Source organism: Larus michahellis, chromosome 7, assembly GCF_964199755.1.
Source record: "Larus michahellis chromosome 7, bLarMic1.1, whole genome shotgun sequence".
Classification (NCBI taxonomy): Eukaryota; Metazoa; Chordata; class Aves; order Charadriiformes; family Laridae; genus Larus; species Larus michahellis.
The window spans coordinates 3,407,609-3,434,267 of NC_133902.1; the positions used below are offsets into that span (position 1 = coordinate 3,407,609).

Below are 26,659 nucleotides of genomic sequence, written 5' to 3' on the forward strand. Positions count from 1 at the left end.
GTTTCAGTTCTGCTTCTGTCCCTCCGCGAGCAGCCCAGGGACGGGCTGTGGCTGAGCCTGCTTGTGCAACGCTCAAAAAGAAAGATACATTTCTGGATTTAGAATCGCAGAACTGTTGAGGTTGGAAAGGCGCTCTCAGATCACTGAGTCCAACCATTAACCCAACGCTGCCAAAGCCACCACTAAAACGTGTTGCTCAGCACCACGTCTGCCCAGCTTTTAAGTATCTCCAGGGATGGTGATTCCACCACTCCCCTGGGCAGCCTGTTCCAGTGTTTGACAACCCTTTCGGGGAAGAAATTTTTCCTAATATCCATCCTAAACCTCCCCTGGTGCAACTTGAGGCCATTTCCTCTTGTCCTATCGCTTCTTACTTGGGAGAAGAGCCAGACCCCCCCTGGCTACACCTTCCTTTCAGGGAATTGTAGAGAGCCATAATATCTCCCCTCAGCCTCCTCTTACCCGGCTGTTGGGTCGGACATATTTCCCTCTTCTTTCTGCAGTAACTAAAATAAAGCTTTGCCGAAGCGATCCCTGCTTTCACAGCTGAATGTCTGCGTTGGGCTGGGGCGGGGGAAGAGACACCGAAACCAGCATACGACAGCAGTGTGTAAAAACGAAGGGAAAGAGGAATAAGTTTTAAATCGCGGTAGCTATTTCTCTCTCTGCTGCTGCCAGCACTAAGGCGCCCCGAGCGCCGACGGCAGCCGCCTGTGTCTGAGGCAAAACCGGAGCGGTTGGGGGCTGGCGCGGCGTGTCCGAGGGGAGACGAGGGATGGGGCGGCTCGGTGCGCCCCGGGGGGCACGGAAGGAGCCCCGGAGGGACCCCCGAGTCCCCGGCCCGGCCCCTCCTCGGCCCACCGACCTCCTCGCTTCCTTCCGGGAAGGTGCCCCGCCCCGGAAGTGACGGCACGCCCTTCCGCCGCCGCCGCCGCCGCCGCCGCGGAGGGGAGGACGCGCCGGGCCGCCGTGAGGGGAGCGGTGCGGAGCGGAACGGGACGCCGAGCCCAGTCCAGCAGCGCGGAGCGGCGGCGGCCCCCGCCGCCCGGGGCAACCGGTGAGCAGCAGCTCTGACCCGCCGAGGGGCCGCCGGTCGGCCGGGCCTCCTCCTTCGGGGGCTGCCTGGGGCCGCCGGGCCCGGCTGCGGGAAGGGGCTCCCCCGCTGAGGGAGCCCCGCAGCCCCGCGGTGACAGTTGGGTGGCTGTCAGCGTCCACCCCCGTCCTCTCCGCCGCCGGTCGTTGTAATTCCTCACAAGCGTCGGTGATACGGGGTCTGAGCCCGCGCCGGGGCGGGCCCCGCTGAGGGGGGCGGTACCCGGGCTCTCCCCTCAGGGGCCGGGGCTGTGCCGGGGGCGCCGGGCTCCAGCTGGGACACCGTAATCGGGCCCGACACACCCGGAGAAATGTCGTCAACCAGATTCCTCCATGCGCAGTTCCTAAAACTTGAGTTGTTTTTATGATATATATTTTTATTATTTTAATTCCGTGGCTATGTTTCAGTAGTTAATCAGGGTTCAGGTGTCACTGATAACTTTGCAAATCCGTCCCCTCAGCTCGTTTCCCTGCTAAGTTCCTTGTGGATCGAGGGGTTTTTGAGTCTTTGCTTGTAAGTATTACTATTTATGCCTTCTTATTAAAAACTGGGGATCAAAGTCCTTTAAACTCAAGCCAAATGAAGTTTGGGTCAAATATCCCCCCAAATGGGAGGATATTTAAGAAGCTGAGTGGCGTGTTTTAGTTGTTTTTGTGGGTGTTTGTCACTGTGTGAGCGCTTTGAGTAGTGTTCAGGTCGTTCCCTTGAAGTAGGGAGTGGCTGTATTTTCTGAGAGGGTGTGAGAAATTGAAAGATGAATGACGCGCTCGAAGTACCCAAAAACTCTCCGAGGGAGTGGTTCGACACTGCCTGAAATCCTGCTGGTCTGGGCTGCCTTGGTCTGTGGCGGGGGCAGTGTCCCTCCTGTGGTGGGTGCTGGGTCAGCGGGAGGGGGTTGGTACTGCCAAAATTCAAATAAATCTGTTTGTTTGGGCTGAGCGGGGCCCTGATCTGGCCCAGCGCTGGGAATTAGTGTCACTACACAGTTTTGGAACAAGGGTGGCTTTATGGAGGCTGTGATTTAAATTTGTTACTGACATGACTTGCCATGCTTCTCTTGTTTGGTCTCGTAGTCACGAAGCTATTTTTGAAATGGTGTTTTGTATTGGCAGTTCCTCATGCCGGTACTCTGGGAGACGTACTGAGTTTTCCAGTTACCCGAGACTCCTTTGAGACTAATGGCTGATCAGCACAGAAGAACGTAGTGTTTTCCAGGAACGGTGCTTTACACAGGAATTGGATGGGTTGGCCTTCTGGACCTGGTTACACAAGTGTTTTGCAGTGGGAAGGATTAGGAAAAGAACTGTAACTCAGTGGCATGCTTTGCTGACAAAAAAATCCCCAAACAACACACAATAGAAGGGAATAATAGGATATAAAGCCAGTTATACCAATTCATAAGATCATTTTACACAACAAGCTATGATTATAAGCTTGAAGATAGTCTGTGATTCTGGTATTTCATTTTGTTTTGCGGAGTTATCTAATCTAGAACTGTCTTTCTCAGCTCCCTCCTGATGTTTGGTTTATAATCCCCAATTGTGCCTTTTTTCCTCTGATGGGCTATTTGTGACCTACACCAGACCTTAAAATCATGTTTGTGAAGTCCTATTAAAATGCTGTCAGTAACAAGGCAGGTACAAAGTGTATAAAATATTTTGAAGTTTTTCTTTGAGGCTGTAGCCAACTTAATTTTAATCTACATCCAGGTGAGCATGGTTGGCATGTTGGCAAAAAACACAGAGTGTGTAGAAGCTAATCACTGCTGTTTCCGGGGCAGATTTTAGCAGTTTTAGCTAATCCTCCTCATATCCTTACTTGAGTTCCCAGTCAAAGAGTACAAAGCAGTTTTTAGATGTTTCTTGTGATTTCATTTAAAAATGCAATTATGAGTCACATATAGATGGTGAGACATAGTCTTAATTCATGAATTCATGCTCCTCCTAGCCAAGCGGTCATCGCTACGGGCAGTAGTTAAGAACTTGATGCAGGCAAACAAAACTGTAGCTTAAGGTCTGTTGTGACGTAGGAGGGGGAAAATGCATCTTTGAGCTGAAGTGAGCTCTGTGCGTGGAGTGTTGAAGCCTCGTGGCCATTCGGTTTCGGAGGTTTTAAGTAGCGCCTGCAATTTCCTCTGCCAAATGACAGTACCAAACAGTGCGGTTATTTTCAGGTGGCTGATCAGTCTGCGTGTCTGTCATCACAGTTAACGACTGTTTCTTTCCTCGGGATCATTAGTTAGCAACCTGCACTGTTTATACTAGGAAACAGCTGCTATAGCTGAAATTCCTTAGTCGCAAGAAAGACACGCGTTAAGACTGTGAAGGCTCGTATGGTCTATTCTGCAAAGACAACAGCCATGTTTCTTTCCTAATTCCCAACTTGTCTAATGGCTTCTTTTTTTTTCCTGTTCATGCATCTCTTAGCTTGTATTGCCCCACCCTTTCCTTTAGAGGAAATTAACTCATGTTTAATTACCTTTCTGCTAATTATATGCCTGAATGTTTAGGGTTGCATATGAATCATGATTATTTCAACACTTACATGGCTCTTAAGAATTTTGTGGCATTTGGCTCAGTGGTTGCTCTTTGGAATACCTACATGTTATTTTAAGGATGTTTTTCCATAGGCAAAATTTGTAGCTGTTAGAGAGCTTAGCCCAGTCCCCTCCTCCACTCCCTCAGTTTTGATGCACTTTCTAGTCTACCTTGTAAATTTATTTTCAGTAACTGAAGTTGCATGCAGTTTTAGGTGGAACTTGCCACTCTTTTGATCTGGTGTGAAGTATGGAGTATTATTCAGGCACCAGTAAAATGTAAACCAGCAGCAGTTCCTGTAAGAATTGCACGTTTGGAGACTTCCCCAGTTGTTCTTCTTTTCCTCCTCTAAAATCCCACGCCTGGGGTTGGTCATTAAAGACCAGGCAGCTGCAGTGAGTGAGAACTGCATGAGACTTTGTCAACGCTCTTTGGAGCACTTTGACATTTTTTTAACGAGAAGAATTAATGTAAGTTGTTCATTAAGTGCAATGAAGACTTATACTTGAAGAGCCAAATCACGTTCGCTTCAGTGCAGTCCAAAGACTGGTGTAGGTTGTTGCCGAGAGTTGTGCTAAGATTTTTTTGAGAAGACTGTTGATTTCGGGGAGTAAGGTAGAGAGATGAGAGAACACCCCCCAGGACTCCCCCAAAAACAAAACCAACCCAAGACCAGGAGGAGGGATTCAGACGTCAGGAGACAGTTGGTTTTGTGCTTGGGTTGGGGGTTTTTTGTGGTCAAAAGTGTAGAAGGCTGAAATAGGCTTTGCAGAATCAAAGGCAGTTCCATACCTTTGTGTCAGCCTGTCTGTTTCGAGTCTGTTATGTGAAGTGTTTTCCTGTTTTTAGATATGTTTAATGAACTTTGGTACCAATATTGAAGCTTGTTTACAAAGCCTCTGCATGCTAACTCTGGAAATTAAAGCAGCGTTATTTAAAAATTGTTTTTCATAGCCTCTAATAATTATAAATTGACTTGCAGTTACCTCTTACTAAAGGTAACTTTCTACTCAGCTTTGATACGTGATCTTTTTCAACTAGCTCTTCCATCAAAGGTGACCTAAACAATCCAGGACTAATAAATAGTTTATGAAAAAGTCGATACCTTGTCGTTGTGGCAGTGATGCAATCTGCATTGACAATAAAGGTACCTGTTTGCCTGCGCGGTCCCTGGGAAGCGAGGTAGGTACGTGGTAGAAAGGAACAGGAAAAACGAGCCAGTGATGTCTGAACTCATAAATCTATACAGCTTCTAAACCTTATTTCACACACAGTGCTTTTCCTGAAGCCAAAGCTGTGTCTGCAGTCTTTGGAAACCCTAATGTGTTATGAAAATTATCTTAGGTTTATTGCTGAAAAGAACGTGTTACGTAAGTGCAGTCTCTTTCATGTGTGCGTTAAATCAGCCCTTAGTGACAGATCCTGTTTTGATGAAAGGAGCCCCTTTTCCATCTTACGTAAAACCTAAGAGTGCACTTGCTTGTTGCTGTGACTATGATACCTGCTTTAATAAGTTTACTATGAGTTTTTCCAGATGTTTTGTAATCTGGTCTGTGTGAAAATTAGAATATAGTCTTTTGCTGTGGTTGAGAGCTTTGAGTCTGATACGAAAGGTATATTGTCCTGGAGCAGTAATTGCTGCTACTTCAGTCCCCACTATGGAATACTGACAAAAATGGCACGACAATTTATGGAATTATAATTGGAGGAGAGAGCGCCTTTTGGAAAGTTAGAGCTAGTTTTGTGCTTTATGTAACTGCCCTGCATATCAAGATATTATCAGGTTTTGGCAAACTTTTGAGCTCTCTTCTTATCCCATAGTTTTAATTGTGAAATAGCACTGATTATGAAAGCTTTATCTTTGGTCCCATGGGCATGTAATGGAAAATCATCAGAGGAAAAAAAAGCAGGAAAGTAGTGTCTGATTGCCCAATTCTGTGTCAGTGCCGTCTGGTTAGTTCTGCACTGGTGGTGGTGAACTTCACTGTCCTTTTACCTGAGCGGTCAGGATGCCAGAGGTTGGATGTCCAGCCTGATGGACTAGACCCGTACAGGAATGTGGGCATCTAAGGCGTGATGTGAGCAAGGTCTTGCTGCCTGAGCTTTGGTGACTGTTGTAGATTGTGTCTGTAGCCATTTCCCAGCAGTACGTAGGGAATGAAGATTGTAGAGTGCAGTCTGCAAGTGGCTGAAGACTAAATGCTTTGATGGAATCCCCTTGTAGATTTAGATATATCCTTATTGCTTCCCATGAGAAACTTCGGCTCCTGAGACCTGAAACTGAAAATCCCTGGAAACTAGAATGTAAGTTTTATTAAGCACTTGCATTCAATGAATACTGTTGCACTTCAGGTCAATTGAAAATATTATTTTTTTAAAAAAACCTTTCCTTTTTCTTCTACTTTCCCTTGACACACACCCACACACCCCTGGCCAATCTTAATGCTTCATTTTTTTTCTTTGGTAATACTTGTAATAAAATGCATGTTTCCTGCATCTTAACTCTTTCTGTGTTTTCTTTAGTAAATCTTCAAAGCCGGATTGAAGTAAGTGACTCGGGGGAAAGTGAAGTGGCTGTAGGCCAGCAGTATTTTGCAGAAAAGTTGGTTTTTCTGGTTTTGGCTCAGATGACTGCTTCCATGCCTGTGGTAACCGAAACCCTGTACTGGTTGCACATACGTTTTCAGTTGCAGCTTTGACAGAGTCACAGAGGAACTGTTGGGCAGGCAGCTGGCTTATCTGTTCTAAGAAAATGATGTGAATTTCCATTTTCTGGAGTAAGAGCTGTGGTTTATTGGATGTTCTTCTTGGATGGCAAACTTGACAGGAAAAATCTAGGGGTGTGAGCAAGGGACCAGAAACCTCTGAGTTCATATTGCACTTTTTAGAAAGTATTTGCTCTGAGTAAACAGAAGCTTAAATTACTACTGAATAAGAAGAAAAATTTTAGATGAGTCTAGGTATAAAAAGAAAAATGTGTTGATAGGAAGATGTATTCGAGAGCTGCAGAATGAGTTGTGTTCAAGCAAGTAAAAAGCTAATTTTGAATTAAACCACAGTATTGTGGGTTTTTCTTCCGCACATGCTAGACATTGCAACAAAACTAAATATTCTAAGATGCTTATGAAAAAGCTACAGGAGGAGATCAGATCTGTCATTAGAGACCTTTGATGGCACAACCCTTCAGATATATCTAACATAACATGTATCGTATGCCTCATCTGCCAGTGACGCACAGTATTTCATCTCTTCTTGATATCACTGTAGTTTGCAGAAATAAGGCTCATCTAGAGCTCTACATCTAAAACAGCATGGAAAGGCGTAGCCGTGGGCAGCCCATGCTGTAGCCTGGAGTTAGTTTGCTGTCAGGCTTGGGTGGGAGGATGGGACACTGTCCCTGGAATGCATGCGGCAGCAAGACAAGGAGCTCTTTGGTGTCTGTACAGTACAATCCTCTGTTAGCTGTGGTACAAATACACTGATTGCCAGGGATGCAATGGCTTTCCATGTTGTAATTGTCCAGGATACATCCATTTTTGCAGCTGTGATGTAACAGCCCGTGTTAGCAGTGACCCTCTGAGGAACCCCACACACAGTGTGTTGGGGGAGTTTAAAGATCGTCATCATAGAAGGGGGTTGGGTGTGTTCAATTTTTCCATTTCAGAGGAAAAAGGGAGACTTTACTTACAAATAAGTAACAAGGGGAAAGGGATTTTATAAATTAATAACTAAGTCTAAGAGCCGGTTCTTTTTCTAAGCTTTTCAAAGGGGTGATACTAATTAACATAGATGTTAACCTTTGATGAGGTCTAGTACAGAAATGCTTAGAAGAAGGTTCTATATCATGGTATTTGTTAGGAACTGTGTAAGAAGATGCCATTTCATCAATATATTCATCAATGACCTGGATGAGGGGATAGAATGCACCCTCGGCATGTTCGCTGATGACACAAAGCTGGGGGGGGTGACTGACACACCGGCAGGCTGTGCTGCCATACAGAGAGACCTGGACAGGCTGGAGAGCTGGGCAAAGAGGAACCTTATGAAATTCAACAAGGGCAAGTGTAGGGTGCTGCACCTAGGGAGGAATAACCCCCCACACCAGGACAGGTTGGGGGTGACCTGCTGGAGAGCAGCTCTGTGGAAAGAGACCTGGGAGTCCTGGGGGACAACAGGGTGACCACGAGCCAGCAATGGGACTTTGTGGCCAGAAAGGCCAATGGCTTCCTGGGGGACATCAAGAAGAGTGTGGCCAGCAGGTGGATGGAGGTCATCCTCCCCCTCTGCTCTGCCCTGGGGAGGCCGCATCTGGAGTGCTGGGTCCAGTTCTGGGCTCCCCGGTTGAAGAAGGCCAGGGAACTGCTGGAGAGGGGACAGCAAAGGGCTACCGAGATGATGAGGGGACTCGAACACCTCTCTGATGGAGAAAGACTGAGGGATTTGGGTCTCTTGAGTCTGGAAAAAAGACGTCTGAGGGGGGATCTTATCAATGCTTATAAATACTGAAAGGGGGGGTGTCAGGAGGATGGGGCCAGGCTCTTCTCAGTGGTGCCCGGGGACAGGACAAGGGGTAACGGGCACAAACTTGACCATGGGAAGTTCCATCTCAACATGAGGAGGAACTTCTTTACCCTGAGGGTGGCAGAGCCCTGGCACAGGCTGCCCAGAGAGGTGGGGGAGTCTCCGTCTCTGGAGACATCCCAACCCCGCCTGGACGCGTTCCTGTGCCACCTGCTCTGGGTGACCCTGCTCTGGCAGGGGGTTGGACTGGGTGATCTCCAGAGGGCCCTTCCAACCCTATGATTCTATGATTTCTGCTTTCCCTGATGATATTCACAGCAGAACTGTTTGAAGCACTTACTGAGCAAAGTGACATCTGAGTATACTTTAAATTACAGGCGTTTGATCCTGGGAGGGAGACACGGTGCCTCTTGCAGTTGTGGAGAAGTGTTTTAATTGCGATACAGGAGATGTGAAAAGGATGTTTGGTGCAGTGCACCTCTCCAGATTGTACTAGGTAATTTTATTTATGATCTTCTGGTACTTTATCATCCTTCTTGGTTAGATGATTTTTATTTTTTAAAGGTGGAAGTTTGTTGCCTTCCTCACTATTGTTTTCCTGACTTCTCAATTGTCAGGCAGTATGGAAGCTGTTCAGAGTTGCCTGCCTCTCCGATCAGAAAAAGAACAAATTTGTTCTTTCGTTTGTATTGCGTTACTCAGAAGTGAACTTTGAATGGGTCATGCATTCAGGCCAGGAATGAAAATAAGAGGTCTGACTATGCAAAATAAGAGTGTGGCTGTGCAAATACACCGAGGAGTTGATCGTTGAATAAAGAATGATATGCCTTTAGCTGGGGGGGAGGGAGAGAAGGGAAGAAAGAAAGAAAGGGTGGGGAAAAAAAGCATCTCGAACACTTAAAAGTTCCAACAAAGCATTTTTAGGAATGAAAGAACATAAAATACAGTGATTTAGTTGCAGAAAGTTTGCTTCAGATGGATTTTTCATATTCGGTTTATTAAAACTTGAGTTGTTCCCGTCATTAAAATGTAAATGCTGACCTGCAGAAATTGGCTGTGAAACTTTTTTTTATTGGCTGTATGTCTTTAAAGGAAGTAGAAAGCCTCTGCTTTAAGTGCAGCATGTGGTTTCTTCATATTGATTCGGGGTGACCTCTTTTGTCCCTGGATCTGATGTAACTGCATCGAAAATAAACTGATGTAACTGCAATCGAAAATACTTGAAGGAGAGGAAACAGAACAGCTTGCTTTCTAGTCACTTGGCTTTGCAGCTGTTTACAAACCTGTCCCAAAAGAATGCGAAGGAAAAAAAATGAGTCTTGCTACTAAGAGATCTGCTTTGCTTACTCCAGGGAAAGCTGATGAACTTTGACACTAAACAGAACCTTATTTTTAGTTCTAATGTACACAAAGGGCTAGCAGGATGCCAAAGGTAATTGTGGCATTAGTATGCAGTTAAAGCTCTTTGGGTACAAAAAGCTAATTTTTGTGTGTCTGCACAGAGATAGAGAAAGTGCACAATTGGCACAGAAACCGTGTATGCTGTTAGCCTTTCAGAAAGCAAGATGTGGGATGGCAGCAAGGTCGTGTATTTCATTCTACTCCTGTATTTTTCAAAAACTCTGAGTGTCCGAAGCACAGTGCTTTTGAATAAGAACAACAGACACCCGAATTCATGAAACTGGTCTACAGGCTGCAACTGCAAAGCTGTTGTGACTGACTCCACTGTAGTGGGTGATAGGGTCAGGGATGTTATTTCCTTGGGTGATAGAGATCGGTGTAAAATTTCTCTGAAGTTTGCATTATGAAAATATTTTTATCTGTTGTGTCTTTGGAGCTCCCTGTAGTTTACAGTGACAACAGTCAGACTGATCAGCTTTACCGCTAATGGCAATATTGAAACTTTCATGCATGGTGGGTTTTTTTTCCTAGTACAAGCACCTGCAATAGGAGTCTCTAATCAAAATGCTGCTGCAGCTTCTGTTTTTAGGAAGCCGTCTTTAAACCGGATCAGGAGCAACTCAAGAGTTCAAGCTTTTGCTTCCCCTTTCTTTTCAGAATTGGTGATAAAGGGCATGTGTGATGCTTTGAGAATGGGCTGTGTTTCCAAATACTGCCAACAGGCAGTTTCTGTCTCGGGCCGTGCAGTTGATCAACATTTGATATTTAATTTCTGGTCTGCTAGAAAGATTGTCAGTCAGCAGATCTATGTACTGTTATAGTCAATGTAAAGACCTTACTTGAGGAATCAGAAAATGATAGTATAGAAACCAGAAGATTTTTGTGAAGGCAATGTTCTTATTTTCTTCTGTTAATTTGTCCATGTGGGAATGAACTAAAGCGCTCTCATATTTAAAATCTAGCTGTTTTTTTAATTTTGGTTTGCAGAAGTGTATTAATGTCTGTTAAACTGTCAGACGTTTCTGTGGGAAAGAAAAGTGGGTATTCAGCTGCTCTCCATCCACATAAATGAGAAAATGTGTCTTTATAAATTGTGCCATTAAGAAACTGATTCCCTTAATATACAGGTCTCTACAATGAAACTATTTTTAGATTATTTTTAGAAACTCATTATTTCTTTCAAAGATAGAAAAGATGTTAGTGGAAGGAACCTTAATACTTACATAGATAAGGTGGAATATTTAATTTGTTCCCCCCTCAGAGAAAATCATGTGTGTTTCCCATTACTTTACTTAAAATAACTTGTTTACATTAATGGGAAATGTTAAATGTTATCAGTCTTTTAAAATGGTTGATCTTCTATAATTCAGCTTGGAACAAAATAGCTGTTATTTCCTATAGTAGAAAACTGTCTTTGGTAATGACAGTTGTGTGTATGGCATCTGTCTTGTTGGATGAGCCAGGGAAGAGTTCGGGGCTCTTGCCGAGACTGTTGAGTGCAAGAGCTTTCAGTGGTGAGGAACCTTTGCTGGGCAGAAATGTGAACAGCCAGAGATCCACATTCCTCAAACATATGAATTTAAGGGTCATTATGAATCTTGGGGAGAAAACAAGATTACTCTGACAGTTCCTGACGTTTTTTAAGAAAATCACTTTTCAAGTTTGCTTTCTATACGTTGCATCTCTGCTTTCTGTTTTCCTTGTGTGGTCTTAAGAAATGTGCTGGAGGGGAGGGCAGCGTCTTCAAACTGCGGGGCAGAGTTGGTTTAAAAATCTTCTGGCTTTCCTGTTAGAGGAAGGAAGTCCCAGGGACGCCTTCGGTTGTGCACGTGAGAGCAAGGAACCGAACTGCTAAGGTGCTTGCTCAGCTTATCCAAAGCACTCTCTGCTGTGGATGGCAGGAAGAAAAAGGGGCTGGATTTGGTGACCAAGACCTGCTTTCCAGTGCCTTCCTGTGATATTTCTAGCATCTGTATGTCGGTATTGAAATCCAAGTGTTAATGTTTTAATATGTGGACTTTAAACTTGCTAGTGCACATGATCCTTTGCTGCTTTTCTGTTAAAATGAATCCAGCATTTAGAATTAGAGGTAGTTGAAATGCCCTTGGGAGCAAGCTGGCACGTGGGCTGGTTTCTGTCAAGGAAAAAAAAGAAAGGGGAGGGCTGGACCGTTGAAGACAGGCTCTGCACAGTGCTGGTGCAGGCATGAAAATAAATCTTTTTGTTGCAGTCACTATATATAAATTCTGTAGAGCTGTGCTTTATGCCCAACTTAACCCTGAAGTAACCTGAGTACTGAAGGAAATGGAGGTGCACCTCATCCGCGTTAATGAACCCTGCTGAGTTAGCTGTGATACTTCACTGCGCTGTGAAGACACACTCTGTGAGGCCGAAGATCTGTTATCTAAAGTCTCAGTAGTGTGATTCTTTGCAGAGACAGTCTCAGCCTGAATACAAACCTATTTACATTTTGTCTTTTACTCAGTTTGCTTCTTTTTGGTGGTGACTGTAACTTTCTGTATTTGTTTTTTCCTCTGTTGCTTTGTGCCTCTGCGACTGTTAGAACAATGTGCTGGTGAGATCAGAGGACTGTGCCTTTTTCCACATGTGTACGGAGCTGTGTGACTGGTACTGCTGGCCTGCTTTCCAGGCCAGCTGTCTAGTACTGTTTGCAGGTCAAAGTTATGCAAACATATGCTAATGCTGCAGTTGGCTTTCGGGGCTGTACGGTTGTATAACTGTGCCCTTTATTTTGTTACTATGGAACTCTTCAATAATTAAAACGGGTGACTTCTTTCTAAAAGACAAGCCTTCAAAAGAAATTATTTCTAGCAGGCTGTTATCATGTTTCTATCTTTAACCCTTTTCTCTTTAAACAGGAAGAAAATGAACCTGAAATCTGAACGCAGAGGAATTCACGTTGATCAGTCAGAGCTACTGTGCAAGAAGGGATGCGGTTACTATGGCAATCCTGCTTGGCAGGGATTTTGCTCCAAGTGCTGGAGAGAGGAATACCATAAGGCCAGGCAGAAACAGATTCAAGAGGACTGGGAGCTGGCAGAGCGGTAAAGAGCCCTCTTTATTCCTTCATCTTTTACAGTACGGTGGCTTCACTAAATACTATTCCTGTCTCCTATTTTCTAGTCCTGTTTGCTCTGGCTTAGTTGCATCATAAGTTCTCAAATTTGACCTTTCCATCAGGAATTAAAAATCTTCCTTTTGGTGCAAAGGTGAATACTTTTGACATTCTAATTTAAGGGGTTTCAAAAGAAAGTCTGTGAAATAACAAAGGTAAACACCTCCCCAGCCTCTCAACAAATACTTTGACCTAATTTGCATACTGAAATCTGTAATTCTAACTAGCAGTTGGAAGGGTGAAAGTGACAATTTTGATTAAAATACCGCTGCCTCTGGAGGCCACAGTTATTGTCTTGAATATAGCCAGCACAATGGTTTTACATTTCAGCTACCGATTTAAAAAAATTGGGTCTGTGGTCATTCTTTTAAAACTGCAGGGTTAAGCCCAAAAGCATCACAGCTTTAGCTTTAATAATTCAGGTAATTTTTCAAAGCATGTATTTTCTGCAAAGCAGTGTAGTTTCCTAGTGTGATAAATGCTTGAGTCTGAAAATGGGGGTTGGAGGAAATCTATGCTTGAGCGAGAAAAATAAAAGCAGGTAGGACTGCTTTTTGTTGGATTTGGGTAGAAAGCAAAAGCATTGCCCACTGCTTGAGAAACTGCAGAGCATCTTCTTCGGTACTACAGCTGTCCTCTGTGTCACTTCCAGGTGTGAGTTACATGACATCCACTCAGAATTAGCTGTTTCAGGGTTTGTGAATTGTTGAGGTGGAGGAGCATCTAGCTGCGTGTTCGGAATTGACTGGCAGTTGACTTGAGCTGGCCAAGATGTTTGTTCCTATTGACACAGATTCTATATACACGCTTACCTTAATGTATTAGTGGTGTATGCCAGAACTCTAGGGAAAAGTACAAATGCCCAAGAGACATGAGTGAACTTGAGTTTGGAGCCCTTCGGTGAACTTGAGTTACCTGGTGATACATTAACCAAGGTCACTGGGGGGGTGGGGAAAAGGCATTAAGTGCAGTGTTCATATCAGCCTGCTTGAAGAAGGTGACATCTGCGGACGGTCTGTGAACTTGAGTTGGGTTCAAACTGATGGTTATAGTTTGGAAGCCCTAAGTTTTCTGATATCTAACTACCCTAGACCCTCTTACCTTACTCCTTGATGTAGTTTGTTTGGTTTTTAAGTTCTCTTTACTGTGTGGCACTGGAACAGATTAACTGCAAAGAAAGGTAGAAAGAAGTGCTGGAAACCTTTTCTAGCCTAATCAGAGAATGCCAGGTAAGCTGTTGAATACAGTACAGAGGACATGTACTTTGTTCCTCTGCCATAAATTTGGCTAAAACAGTTAATAAGGACTTCAGTATTACTAGAGCAGATAGTTACAAGCTGTCAGTCTTATAACATGTAAGTACAATAAAATGGGGCATTTATGGAATTCTTTAATAAGTAGCTGTTCAGTAGGTAGATGCTAAAGGAACAGATAAGCTGTGATTGCTGTAGGGAACAGAAAGGCCTGACGGCACAGATAAGACACAATTCCTGCCTCTAGAGATTACGAAGGCAAGACCATTTATGGTCCATCCTGAGCTGGATGGATGTTTAAAGAAAATTGCTCAACCTTTTAGCGTCTTGAGGAGCAATATAATTTAATCCATTTTAATCCGCCCGCATAAGAAGCGAAGTAGCCATTGAAGGATGAGCATATCCCGCCCCCCCCCCCCCCCGGCCTTTTGTACCTGTAGATTAAAAGATGGGCTTGGTCTTTGCAAAGCACCTACCAGTGTTGCATTGAAGTTGTTTGCCTCATTCATTCAAGCACGTATATGTATTACCAAGTCTTTGAAAACAAATTACGACAACAATAATCTGTTTCCCAGAATATTTCTGAGATTGTGACAGGGTATTTCACTTGCTCAGCTGCGAGCCGTGGGTTTTATCTTCAAGAAGATGGTAAAGGATTGCCTGTGGTCATAGGATATGAAACAGAACAGGATGCAGGGAGGAAGGCAACTGAATTGACTATTGGAAATGCTCCCACAGTCTTTCTCCTCATCTCTACCTTTGTAGAATTCAGGGCTGTGACATGAGGGGAAGGTGACCATGATTATACTTACGTCTCCTCTCTTTTGACCTTACTATTTAATCCTCCCTGACCATCTTAAGCTTTCTCTCACTTTCACCGTTACAACATGGAAAGAGTGAACTTAATGTAGTGAAGGGGGATGCGGTAGGAGGCAAGGAATGAAGATGGGCATAGAGGAGGGTTAGCATGTCAAGTGAGTAATGAATTTATTGCACAGGAAATTAGTTTATTTGTGCTGATTTTAGGCACTTAAATTAGACCTACATTTTTCTAATTCCAGGCTTCAGCGTGAGGAGGAAGAAGCATATGCCAGTAGTCAGAGTACCCAAGGGGCGCAGTCGCTGACCTTTTCAAAATTTGAAGAAAAGAAAACCAATGAGAAAACCCGAAAGGTCACTACTGTGAAGAAGTTCTTCACTGCTTCTTCCAGAACAGGAGCTAAGAAGGGTAACTTCCTCCTTTGCTTTTAATTGTTCTGTACAATGTGTTAAGTTGTATTTTTGATAGATGTGTGGTACTAAAAGGCAGAGCAATGCTCTGCGTCTTGACTTCAAAAAGTTGGAACAATGATGCTTCCGGAGAGTGATATGTGAAGTCTTACTGAAAACACAGAAAAACGTGAGCTTTTGGGCGATGCCAAACAATCTTTATATAGAACAGTGCCCTTCTAAACCTGTGGCTGTGTTTGTGTTAGTTATACAGGAGTTCTTCCACTAAAGCGTAGTACAGACGTATTCCTACTGGTGGTCTACCACTGCACTGCTGAGTGGAATTACCTTGCTCATGTGACAGAAATTCTTGCTAGATTCATGAGTCAACCATAGCGTGGTACGGTGGTTCAGGACTTGAAGGGGAATTCTTCCTGAAGAAAGCAGGAGAAAAGGTACTAGCTGTCAGTCACCTCAAACACCCGATCTGTCAAAGCGTGATAGAAATGCTGATATAAAGTATCAGGTGATACTGCCGTAATGGATCGCTTTAACGGGAAAATTGGGAGTGTGTAAGCAGAGTGCCTTTAAATGAAAATAAATGTGAAAGGAAACTTGTAGTGTTTATGTGTATGTGGGTTGTGAATATCAAGTTTGTGGTTGGCTGAATGTTTTATTCTACAGCATGTGTTACAAGCAAGAATGATTAATGGCACTGATGTCTTTGCATAGCGATAGCTTACATGGGCAAAACCCGGGAAATGCTAGACTGTGGAGGAGGCATTCCAGAAGAAAAAGCAACTTTAATGTATCTTGGCCTTATAGACGATGTATTTCCTTAATAAGAAGTTCTAAATATGTCTGGATTTCATCTTAGATTTGTCTTGGTGCGTGCGCAGCAGCTGGCTAAATTTGGCTATGTATTAAGACCTTTTTTTACGTTCATTCTTCTCACTTTCCATATTTTCTTTTTTTTTTTTTTTTTTTTTTATCGCATTCACCGTCTCTCCTGACATGCTGCCGCTCTCGGTGTCTTGCTTGCTTTTGCATTTATTTCAGTGGCTCAAGAGAAAATCATTAAGCAAGGACAGCTTGGGAGGGAGCGAAATGCTGATAACATTCTCAGGGATTTGAAGGAAATTTTCACTCCCTCCTGGGAACTGGCTTCCCCTACTGAAGGTAATGCAGTACAGCTTGGGCAAGCTGTCTGCCTGATTGTAGTAAGCTTACTTCTTAGTCGGGCTTTGCAAAATACAAACTAGGGTTGTGCCAGTTATAACTTGTGCTGTTGAATGTGAAGATGACATAAAAAGCAAGGGTAGCGTCTTGAAGTGAACTTGAATCTCTAAACCAATTTTTTGCATTTTGGTAAGGAAAGTGTAGCAATTAAGCAGAAGCTTCTTTAAGCACTACCTTAGCGTGACATCTGAAGGATTATGCAGTTTCAAAAATAAAAGGATTTTGTAAGAAGTAGCTAGATCTTGTGCTGCTTCATATTTTTATCAAAAAATAATTCCAGGTTGCCATTATAAATCTGATTATAAGTTGAAACGACTTCAATTTAGTAGTTCAAGAACTTTTGCAATCTCAAAACATCTCCAGATGTTTGTCACATTAATCAAGAAGACAATTTCATGTCAAGAGAAGACATTCTGGTTTCATTTAAACCAAACCCTGGATGCAAACAGCTTTAGGATCTTGTCCTATGTTATTTGTTTGCAATTCTGACATGTTCTGCTGACCAAAGAAATTTGAAGATGGACCATGCTTTATTCTGCAAAATACATGAAGAAGATGAGTGGGTGGGCATAGTGGAGCCAGTAATAAAATGGTTTTTTATGTTCTTTGCTTGGACTCAGATCTATGACCATGGCACAACCATAGTGAATCACTGGAGTGCTAATGTTCTGCTGTGACAACTAGCATTTTTGTAGAATGCCTTGAGAAAGATTTTAATATTAATAGTGTTTATTCTTTGTAAAGGTGATGCTTTCTTAACTCTTCCCAGACTGTTTCTTTTCATTTTGGCGTATCTCCTCTACTAGGTTCTCTAACTTGTTCAGATGGAATTTCTTTTCTGTAATCAGCTGGTTTTTAGTAAGACTTAATTCTTTTAGAGTACATGACAAGCTGAAAATATTTTGTTGCTGAAAGTCTATTTGTTCTTGCAGTCCTTAGTAATCAGTACATATTGTACAGATTCATTTTCCTGAAATCGGGTTTTCAACATAGAGATTAATGAAGTGGCAACATTTCTGAGTGACATGTAGGTCTTGGTGTGACTCATTAAAAAGACAGTTCATTCTAACATTCAGGTTTTTTTAATGCCTACGTTAAGTTATCTGCCTTAGTTGACTACATCTCTCTAGTAACTAAAAAAAAAAATCTATTTTAAATTTGGGACTGAAAAAATCATATTCGTATTCCTTGAGGTCAAATAGCAGAATGAGGTCCATTATTTTCATAATACAGTGAACTCAGTGTTGAAATACGTAAATAAATCTTCAGCTGTTCTTTGAAATTAAGTTAGTAATTAACTGCAGAAAAAATATCATCTAATTCTACCCTTTCAAAATGTACCTGCTTGCTTTGTTTGTTATTTCAAAACTGTGCTCTCTTTTTACTGGTTTTGTAATACTAAATGTAACAAATTTAGATCAACATATAGTAATGGTTGCTGCTCCACTTGAGTACTGTGCAGGCATTCTACTTTCCATCTTAGGTATAAGGAGGGTTGGAGGAAATCCCCTCTGGAAGAAGTGTTCTTCTGTTAACTAGAGAGGAGGTTGATTTGCACTCTCTTGATTGCTACAGTTGGAATGTAAATATTTGTAAAGCCTTTTCCATTGTTATCACTTAAATACCATAAATGGTATCTAATGGTACCTGACCAAATTATCCAGAGGAGGTTATGCTGAAGTGTAGAGGTCCTAATGAGTCTTGTGCTTTGGTCAAACGATCCATGCGTGTTAGTCGCTGGATCATACAGCTTTGATTTTACTGCGGTACTGGATCTCTTTAAAAGGAAATAACAACAAACAAACAAAAAAACACAAATAATAAGCTACCTCAAATTCAAATTTAAACATACCAATTTAAATATACTAATCCCATGTATTTCCTTTTATTTTGGAGTTCTGCATGTGTGCTTATTGAAACAAGGAATTTTTTTATTGTGCATGTTAGTATTTTCAGTTTGAAAGATACGTGTGTTATCATGTTGATCATGAACATTTTCATGTTTTCTGTCTCTCTGCTGCTTGCTTTTCATCATGTTCATTTACATCATCTCTATTCACTCCTTCATTTTGAACAGTCTTGGCTGGCAAGTTGAAAGGTGGGTGAACTAAACTTGGGTAGTGAAGGTATTGGATCAGTGCAATTAACTTGGAGCGTATACCTTGGAAGATCAGATGTGTTTGTGTGGAAAACCCCCGTGGTTGCAGCTGTGTAAACTTGCATCCGGTGCTGTGTGCAGTCTGTGTTCCTGCCTCCTTCTTGAGTGCCAAGCAAGTTCTTCCTTGAACAGACGCGGTGCTTCTGCTCTTGCTGAAACACAAATGGCCAAGTTCTCGTTTACGCTGCAGGTGTGATTCTGCGGCATCTGCTGCCGGGCCAAAGGAGGGCTGCTGTGTTTGCACCAACCTCGTGCTCCCATTCCTTGTCTTGTGCTGCTGCTGCTCCTATGACCTGGTAGGAAGCCAGCTTGGGGAGCTGATCAGGCTGAAAAATAACCCCATAAGAAACACTGATTTCTGACTAGGACTGCCCCAAATTGCTACTTCCTGAGCTAGTTCACGAGCCAGTTGAGTGAATACCTGTGTTGGTGCAAGCAAAGGAGCAGGAATGTAAGGGTGAGGGAGAATGGAAAAGGGATCACTCCATTATCTTAAACTGCTGCAGAATCCCATCTGGAAGCCTTAACTTTATATGGAGATGTCTTACCTGGAAATGAAAATGTAAGAAACAGGAAGACAAACCCATGTTACGGTAATTTGCTGATATAAAAAGGCCATTAGTGTAAATGGGTATGTGGCTATAAATGTTTCACTTCAATGGAATACTCAGTTTCCTAGAGTTCTGTTCAATAGTATGCACCATTTCACTGGTAAAGCTTGAGACATAAATGCTTATTCATCTTCACAGTTGGAAAAAAACAACATGAAATTTTAATATGCATTAAACACTTCCGGAATTCATCCACCAGTGTAAAAAAGCTAATCTGATATTCCCAAATTTTCTCAGCAGAGATCCAAGAAGCCAAGGCTCCCAGCCCTTCCATAAACAGGCAGGCTAGCATCGAGACAGATCGAGTATCCAAGGAATTCATAGAATTTCTCAAGACCTATCATAAACCTGGACAAGATATCTATAAGCAATGTAAACTGTTTTTGGACACAATGAACCATAAAAGGGTAAGTTTTGCATGCCTTTTATGTAAATAAAATGGGGAAATTAAGGAGAGATGGGGAAAACACCGCTGCTCTTCCAGCGGTTTGGTTTGTATATGCTGTACACAGGAGTCTTCAGCTGAAATGTTTAGTCAAATGAAGGTCCAGTGGCGGTCTTAAATTCTGAATGCCTTCCTTTTTGGTATGGTGTGTGACCAAAGAAACTCTCCAACACCAGTGTCTCAGGTGTCTTGAGAGAACTTTGCTTTGCATCCTGAATAAATGAATAATGAAAAATAAAACGTCTGTTGAACAAACAGTTTTGTAGATAAATACGACTTGTGGAAATCATAATATATTACATAATGAGTTTTTAGATATCTTAAGTCTAAAAAGTTAGATAATACAGTATCAAACCACGTCTCCTTTTCTTTGGGGAAGGGGAACTTGACTGTGCTCTTCTTTTCTTTTTAATATGGAATAAGGGTTACGTCTTCATTCTCCATATAAAAAATTTAATGGTCTTGAAATATTAATATGTCTGTGGTGCCACCTAGGGTTGAAATGAGTCAGTATACAGCACGCCTTTTTTTTTTTTTTTTCCTTCCCGTACCTTTCCTATTTAGTACGTAGTTTATCCTCAAATTGGACTGGAAATTAAAGGGAGTTCTGATGGAATCTGACACCCCCTCCACTTTGAATACATCGTGAAGGTTTTTTTCCTTTTAGAACTGATTCATTCTGAGCATAAGAGTGTGTGAAAACAGCATATTATTATTATTATTGGTTATAAACATTAAAGGTTTATTTCCTTGTTCCTCAATAGTTTGTGCTAGTCAAAATCAAGTCTTTCTCAAAACATGCAATTTGCTACTCCACGTAAACCAGCCCTAAAATGCAGCACTGCCAGCGGAGCTGAGACTTTGCGTTCAGGGTAACTGTCCAGTTCTTGGCCTTAGAGAATTCAGAATTTTTTTTTTAAATTTTTTTTTTTTACACATATGGTCTTATGATGCCATTTAATGGTGAAAAGTGACTTGATTGGTGAAGTTAATTTTAACCCTTAAAAACTTTCATTATGTTCTTCAGTAGCTCTGTTAGTTAATGCTCGAAAGACAATTTTGTTTCACAGATAACATTGTGAATATGTTTCGTAGTAACTTCATAATTAGAAGTGTTTGCTTTATAGATATTCTTTCAAATATATGATTTATGTCTTGTTTTTTTGGTATACTATATATAATCTTTTAAAAAGCTACAGACACAGAGGTGGGAGCGAACGTTCTGCTTAATAGTCTACATTATTTTGTCACCGTTGCTCAGGGATGTGTCCGGGGAAAATGGCATTGCACCTGTCCAGTTCCATTGCTAATACACATCTCTTCAGCAAATAAACACAAGTCTTTCACATGTTAAAGAGCCAGTATGTCTTGGTTTCTGATATTTTTGAATATTAGTTAGCCAACATAAACACCTCTGCGGATATATTTGCATTCTCAGACTGTGACTGCAGCGGGACACTTTCCTTAAACAAAACCAAAACATCAGAGGCGTTGCTGCCATTTCTTCCACGCATGAACACTTAATCAGTTTTCTGTTACAGGACTTAAGTATTGAGGAGCAATCTGAGTGTGCCCAGGACTTCTATCAAAATGTAGCAGAGAAATTACAGACACGCTGGAAAGGTATCATGTTCCTCTTCCTCATATCTTACTCCTGAAAAAGTAATGATTTGAGGAGAGAGCCTCTTGTGTTTTCAAGTAAAAACGAAGCATTCCGGACTAGCTTTCAGAAATGCTGTTAATAAATTCCAGTACCGTAGTTAGAACTATTCCCAGCAGCACCAGTTCTATAAAGTTTTGCAGTCTGAATTATTTGTTTTTACAGTTTTTTCTTAAACTCTCAATTAAATGTGGTTCAGTTGTTTTCATTTCTTGTTTTACATTCAATAGTCTTTGTTTAAAACTGAGGTTGAATGTGTAGCCTCAACCCAGTTAACAGGCCGTGAGCCTTACGTTCCACTATAATGCACAAAAAGCCAGTGAGATGGGAGCGTTGCTGTTGCAGACTGCTTTTATGTGCCTGGCGTGTAAGTGGCACAGCTCAGACATGCCCAGGGACTTTTTTTAGACGTAAACAGGAACAGAGGACTTGGAAGACCTCCCTGCATTTGTTCTCAAAGACTTTATTTTTGAGAAATACTCTTGTAAGCTACAAGCAGCTGGACCTAATTTGTGTGTTGAACGTGCTTCATTGTGAACCTGTGCACGTACGTACTTTGCCACGTCACTGTGGTGGTCTCACCATTATAACTTTACTTCTGCTGTAGAGAGTGAGAATACCCCAAATATATCCATTCTTTATTAACTCGGGTTGGCTCAAGTTGGTAGTACTGATGTGGTGATATTGGGACCAAACTATATTAAATTTTCAAAACAGACACGGAATCCTTTATTTACTGTTTTGGGGGTGGGATTTGTGCCTTTCAGTGCCCCCTGAAAAAGTTGAGAAAGCAATGGATCAGATTGAAAAATACATTATGACTCGACAGTATAAATACGTCTTTTGTCCTGAAACAACTGATGATGAGAAGAAAGATCTTGCTGTCCAAAAGAGAATCAGGTAAGTCTGTAAAAGAAAAATAGTCCAGTAATCCACAGCCGTGTGAATGAGCTCTCAATCAAGCACGTTAAAAATCTTTTGCTGTAGATAGGAAAAAAAAAAAAAAAAGGCAAGCTTTTTAACCAGAAAGAGTTAAAAACACTTTATTTAAGAAAGAGAAGGAATGAACAGAATAATGAAAGCTACTACGCTGGGAAGACTAATTGGTGTGCTTTTGTTAAATTATGGCAAAAAAAAAAAGAAAATATTTTTTCTGGACATAAATTACTTCAGTGGAATAAACTAGCTTATAACTGGACTAGTGCCTCATTTACACAAAGCGCTCCTTGTGCATTGAGTTCAAGAAGCAGCTGTTTTCAAACACCTGAATGTTACTGGCACAGAACGGTTTAGCATTTTTTTTTCTTGTCCTAGGGCTTTGCACTGGGTAACTCCACAAATGCTGTGTGTTCCTGTCAATGAAGAGATTCCAGAAGTCTCCGATATGGTTGTAAAAGCAATTACAGGTTTGTGAATGATGAAGTTTACATTTACAGCTTTTAATTTCAGATCTCTTGTTCATAGAGATGGTTTTCTGTTGTCATCAAAAGGGTGTCCAGGCTTTTGGATTCGCAGTGGTCTTTGTGGTATCGGACTAGTATATCATCTGTGAAGCGAGAATAATTTTTCCATCACAGAAGTGTTTAGGCTTACCTGATCCATTGTAAATGCTTGGACTGAACCAAGAGAAGGTCGAATAAACAGAAACTTTTATGGAACATCAAGCACCACAGATAAAAATGATGCAGTTTTAGTATTTTCCAGTAAGTGTCCTACTCATTCAGGTGTCTGATGAATATGGTTTTAATGATTTGAGAACTTTTTTGTCTTACAGATATTATCGAAATGGATTCAAAGCGTGTCCCTCGTGATAAGTTAGCATGCATCACCAAGTGCAGCAAGCATATATTTAATGCTATTAAAATCACAAAAAATGAACCAGCTTCTGCTGATGACTTTCTTCCAACACTTATATACATTGTTTTGAAGGGAAACCCGCCCCGTCTGCAGTCCAACATCCAGTACATAACACGCTTCTGCAATCCAAGCAGGCTAATGACAGGAGAAGACGGCTACTATTTTACCAATCTGGTAAGTGCAGGAATAGCGTTGACGTTTTGGACAACAAGATTGTCTTTTATTTGGATGTAGGAATTTCCAGTAAAGGCAAACTCAGCATAACAACTCTTCAAATAGTGGTTGAGGTTACTTAGAGTACAGCAGGCTCTTCTGCTCTATATCCCCTCTCTCTTCCTTCTCTGCTTTCCAAACCAGTCAGTGCTTTGCTTTCTTTATAGTATTAAACCCTTTATTTGTACAGTTTGATGCTAAGACTTGGGTATATTTTTATTTTGTAAAGAGATAAGGACTTTCCACTCCTAAAATCCTGAGTTAGGGCTGTGCAGATGTTACGGGTGCAAAGTTCCCCGTTTAAGCTCATGAGAGTTTTATCTCTTGACGAGACTGCAGAACTAGGCCATTAACGTGTGGAGGTAAACAGGCTTTTTAAAGCTTCTGCAGGAGACATTTATTGGCGTGCTTGTTTATATTAGAAGGAATTATGATTATGATAATAATCATATATATATATATAAAATAATCTCTGCAGTTCACCGTAAAGCCATTTTCGAGGGAAAATATGTACTTGAATGAAGTACTTGCAGTGTTAAAATTGTTGAAATGTTCCTTTCAGTAGGAGGAGAGCATCCAGAAGGTGAGATGGGCATTGACATTCCTTCCTCCAGAAAATGAATAGGGAGCATAGCAGGTCTCTGCTGATCAGATTATTAAATATTAATATAGTGCTCTTGTCTAGTTGTCATGTCTTGTTCTTTCTGCTCTCACCTGCAAAATGCAGCGACCCTGAGGTTTGTAATTGATGTTACCCAGTGGGTCTGGACTGTTCAGGCGCAGTGATGTCTTCCCACATCGTTCTCCGAGTTTTCAACTTCTTCAGACTTTGGGGAGAGGAGAGAGGCCTGTGAACTGTCTGATACAGTTAGCTTCTGGAAAAGCTCTTTAGGAGCAATCTGTTGAGGCGTTAAATAAAATAATCAGTTATTGGTCTAACAGCAGGATTGAAAAATAGAATGCATGGGTTCCCATCTGTAGCTTGCAGTGATGCTCACTCTGTTTTGTTTGCAGTGCTGTGCTGTGGCCTTCATTGAAAAACTGGATGCTCAGTCTTTAAATCTAAGCCAAGAAGATTTTGATCGTTTTATGACTGGTCAGACATCCCCGAAGAAGCAAGAATCTGACAGTTTTTCACCTGATGTGTGCCTGGGTGTTAAGCAAATGTATAAAAACTTAGACCTACTATCTCAGTTGAATGAGAGACAGGAAAGAATTGTCAATGAAGCCAAGAAGCTCGAGAAAGACCTAATAGATTGGACTGATGGAATTACAAAGGAAGTCCAAGATATTGTTGAGAAATATCCATTAGAAATAAAACCAAAAAATCAAGCCTTAGCAGCTATTGACTCTGAAAATGTGGAGAATGACAAGCTACCCCCACCGCTGCAGCCTCAGGTTTACGCGGGATAATTATCAGTGTTAACTTTGAAAAGCATCATTGTCCTCACCTAGTACTATCTGCTACTTGGGAAGGGAAGTAAATTTAAGGCTAAAAATCAGATGAGCTTAAATCAGTACATTTTTAAAGGTACATTTTTTGTTAAGTGTATTGTTAATTGTATTTATTTTAGTCAAGTAGATTTCTATTAGGCTTTTGTGGGTTTTTGAACGGAATTGACATTTTCTACACAAACCGGTGTAATTTTTAAGCAACGCTAGTCCCTTGACATCTTTCCTGAGAGCTTCCTTCTAGGCATGCACTTACTTGTTTTTAATAATTAGTTTAACTTAAAGAATTTGAGTTCCAGCAGAAACTCAAAAGTTACCAATGTTAGTCTGAATTTATTCTGTAGCTGTAAAGATGAACTATATATTGTAAAATATGTAAAATTGTAAATAGATTTAAAATCTAATGTCTCAACTGTGCATGACATCTTGTGTATGAGTGAAAATGATATAAAAGTATTCATTTAGCACCTTTCAGTTAAATCACATCGCAGTATAAAGGCAAGTACACTGTTACTGTTGCAGTAAGCTAGATGGTATAACTGATGAATTACAGTCAGAGAAGATATCGTTGTAACGATTTGAAAACTTGACATTCGTCTCGAAATCTGCTCTGTAAAAAAAAAAAAAAAAGCACTTTTTAAAATACGACATTTCTTCATGTAAATCTTCTCTCTGCTTTGTCAGTACACCTGATAGCCTTCGGTGGTGCACGTAAGTGCTGGTATTACCACTTTCAAAGAGAACGTTCAGCCAAGCTTCAGAAAGGAAGGAAATATTTTTATTAAAAATTGCATAATGTGGAACAAAAAGGGGGTGGGGAGGAGTTAGCGCAAGAGTTGCACCAAAAGTGGCTTTCTTTTTCTGGCATTGCCTAGTGAGTTCCATCGGTGGGCTAGGTCTTGATTATTTTTTTGACAATCCTGGTAGATAAATAAGTTCATATAATGAGAGGCTGCTTTTTAGAAGAGGCACGAGCCGTTGCTCTGAGCAGAAAAGTGCACTTTATTTTCAGGAAACATCAGTCTTCTGATCTTTAGTGACCCCCCCCCTTAGCAAAGGGAGTTATCTTGCAAAAGTATTGAACGTTGAGGTAAACGTTGACTTTACGGCACTAGACGTTGAATGGGTGTATTTCAAGGTAAGAATAATAGCTCATTCCACAAAAAGTAACCTCTTGGCAATATAACTTTTTTATGCCAGTGAAACATTTTCTATATCATTTTAAATATCTTCCAGTTAATCCAGTCTGCCGTGACTTGTTTGTGTACCTGAGATATCTAACATAAAGCTACTTAGCTTGAACTACTCTTAAGCAATGCTAAATTCTTACCATCAAGGAGGAAAGTACCTACCTCTTTATTATGTTCCACTGCTTTAAAAACACTGCTGTTCTAAATTCGCACTGCAATAATTTCAGACCAAAACTGTGATTTGTCCCTTTTTGTCAAACGTATTTAGCCTTACGAACTATGCATTCCTAGTGTTTCGGAGAGAACCAGTTACCCAAAACTCCACTGCTGAGGTGAAGCACCACTGCTGAGGTGAAGCAATGAGCGAGAAATTAGATTATTTAATGTATCCATGTGTCACTGCGCCCAAATTGCTTAGGACCTGACCAGTGCTGGCAGTAAATAATACTGTAAAGTCTTTATTTTCTTTACAAACACTAGGTGCTACTTCTGATATCCAGGTACACAGGTTTTCCTGAGGAGGAAAAAAAACAAAAAAGCAAACTCGGAGCTATTGTGTAAATTCCGATGTTTAAATAAAAGTGTGTACATTATGCCCTTGTTAATGAGTTCCTAAAAATCTCGTCACTGGGTTTTGTTATGCTGTAAATGATTAATGTGAATATAATTGTGTCTGCTTCTGCA

The 26,659-nt window shown here is 41.4% G+C and overlaps 1 protein-coding gene across 11 annotated transcripts; it reads left to right on the forward strand.

Annotated features, from left to right (window-relative positions):
* The first annotated feature begins 916 nt into the window (after nt 1–916).
* Nucleotides 917–26,659, forward strand: RABGEF1 (RAB guanine nucleotide exchange factor 1). 11 transcript variants are annotated; one of them, XM_074595362.1, is made up of 11 exons: nt 917–1,057; nt 12,432–12,617; nt 15,003–15,169; nt 16,210–16,329; nt 18,467–18,487; nt 19,396–19,565; nt 21,145–21,226; nt 22,031–22,163; nt 22,578–22,669; nt 23,038–23,294; nt 24,348–26,659. In XM_074595362.1, the coding sequence occupies exons 2-11, from the start codon at nt 12,439–12,441 to the stop codon at nt 24,744–24,746; spliced, it is 1,620 nt and encodes a 539-aa protein (XP_074451463.1). In that variant the 5' UTR covers nt 917–1,057; nt 12,432–12,438; the 3' UTR covers nt 24,747–26,659. The 11 variants fall into 11 exon arrangements, with proteins under 11 accessions (XP_074451463.1, XP_074451464.1, XP_074451456.1 ...); XM_074595355.1 differs by having other exon boundaries at nt 927–1,057; nt 19,399–19,565; XM_074595354.1 differs by lacking the exon at nt 917–1,057 and adding an exon at nt 1,349–1,606.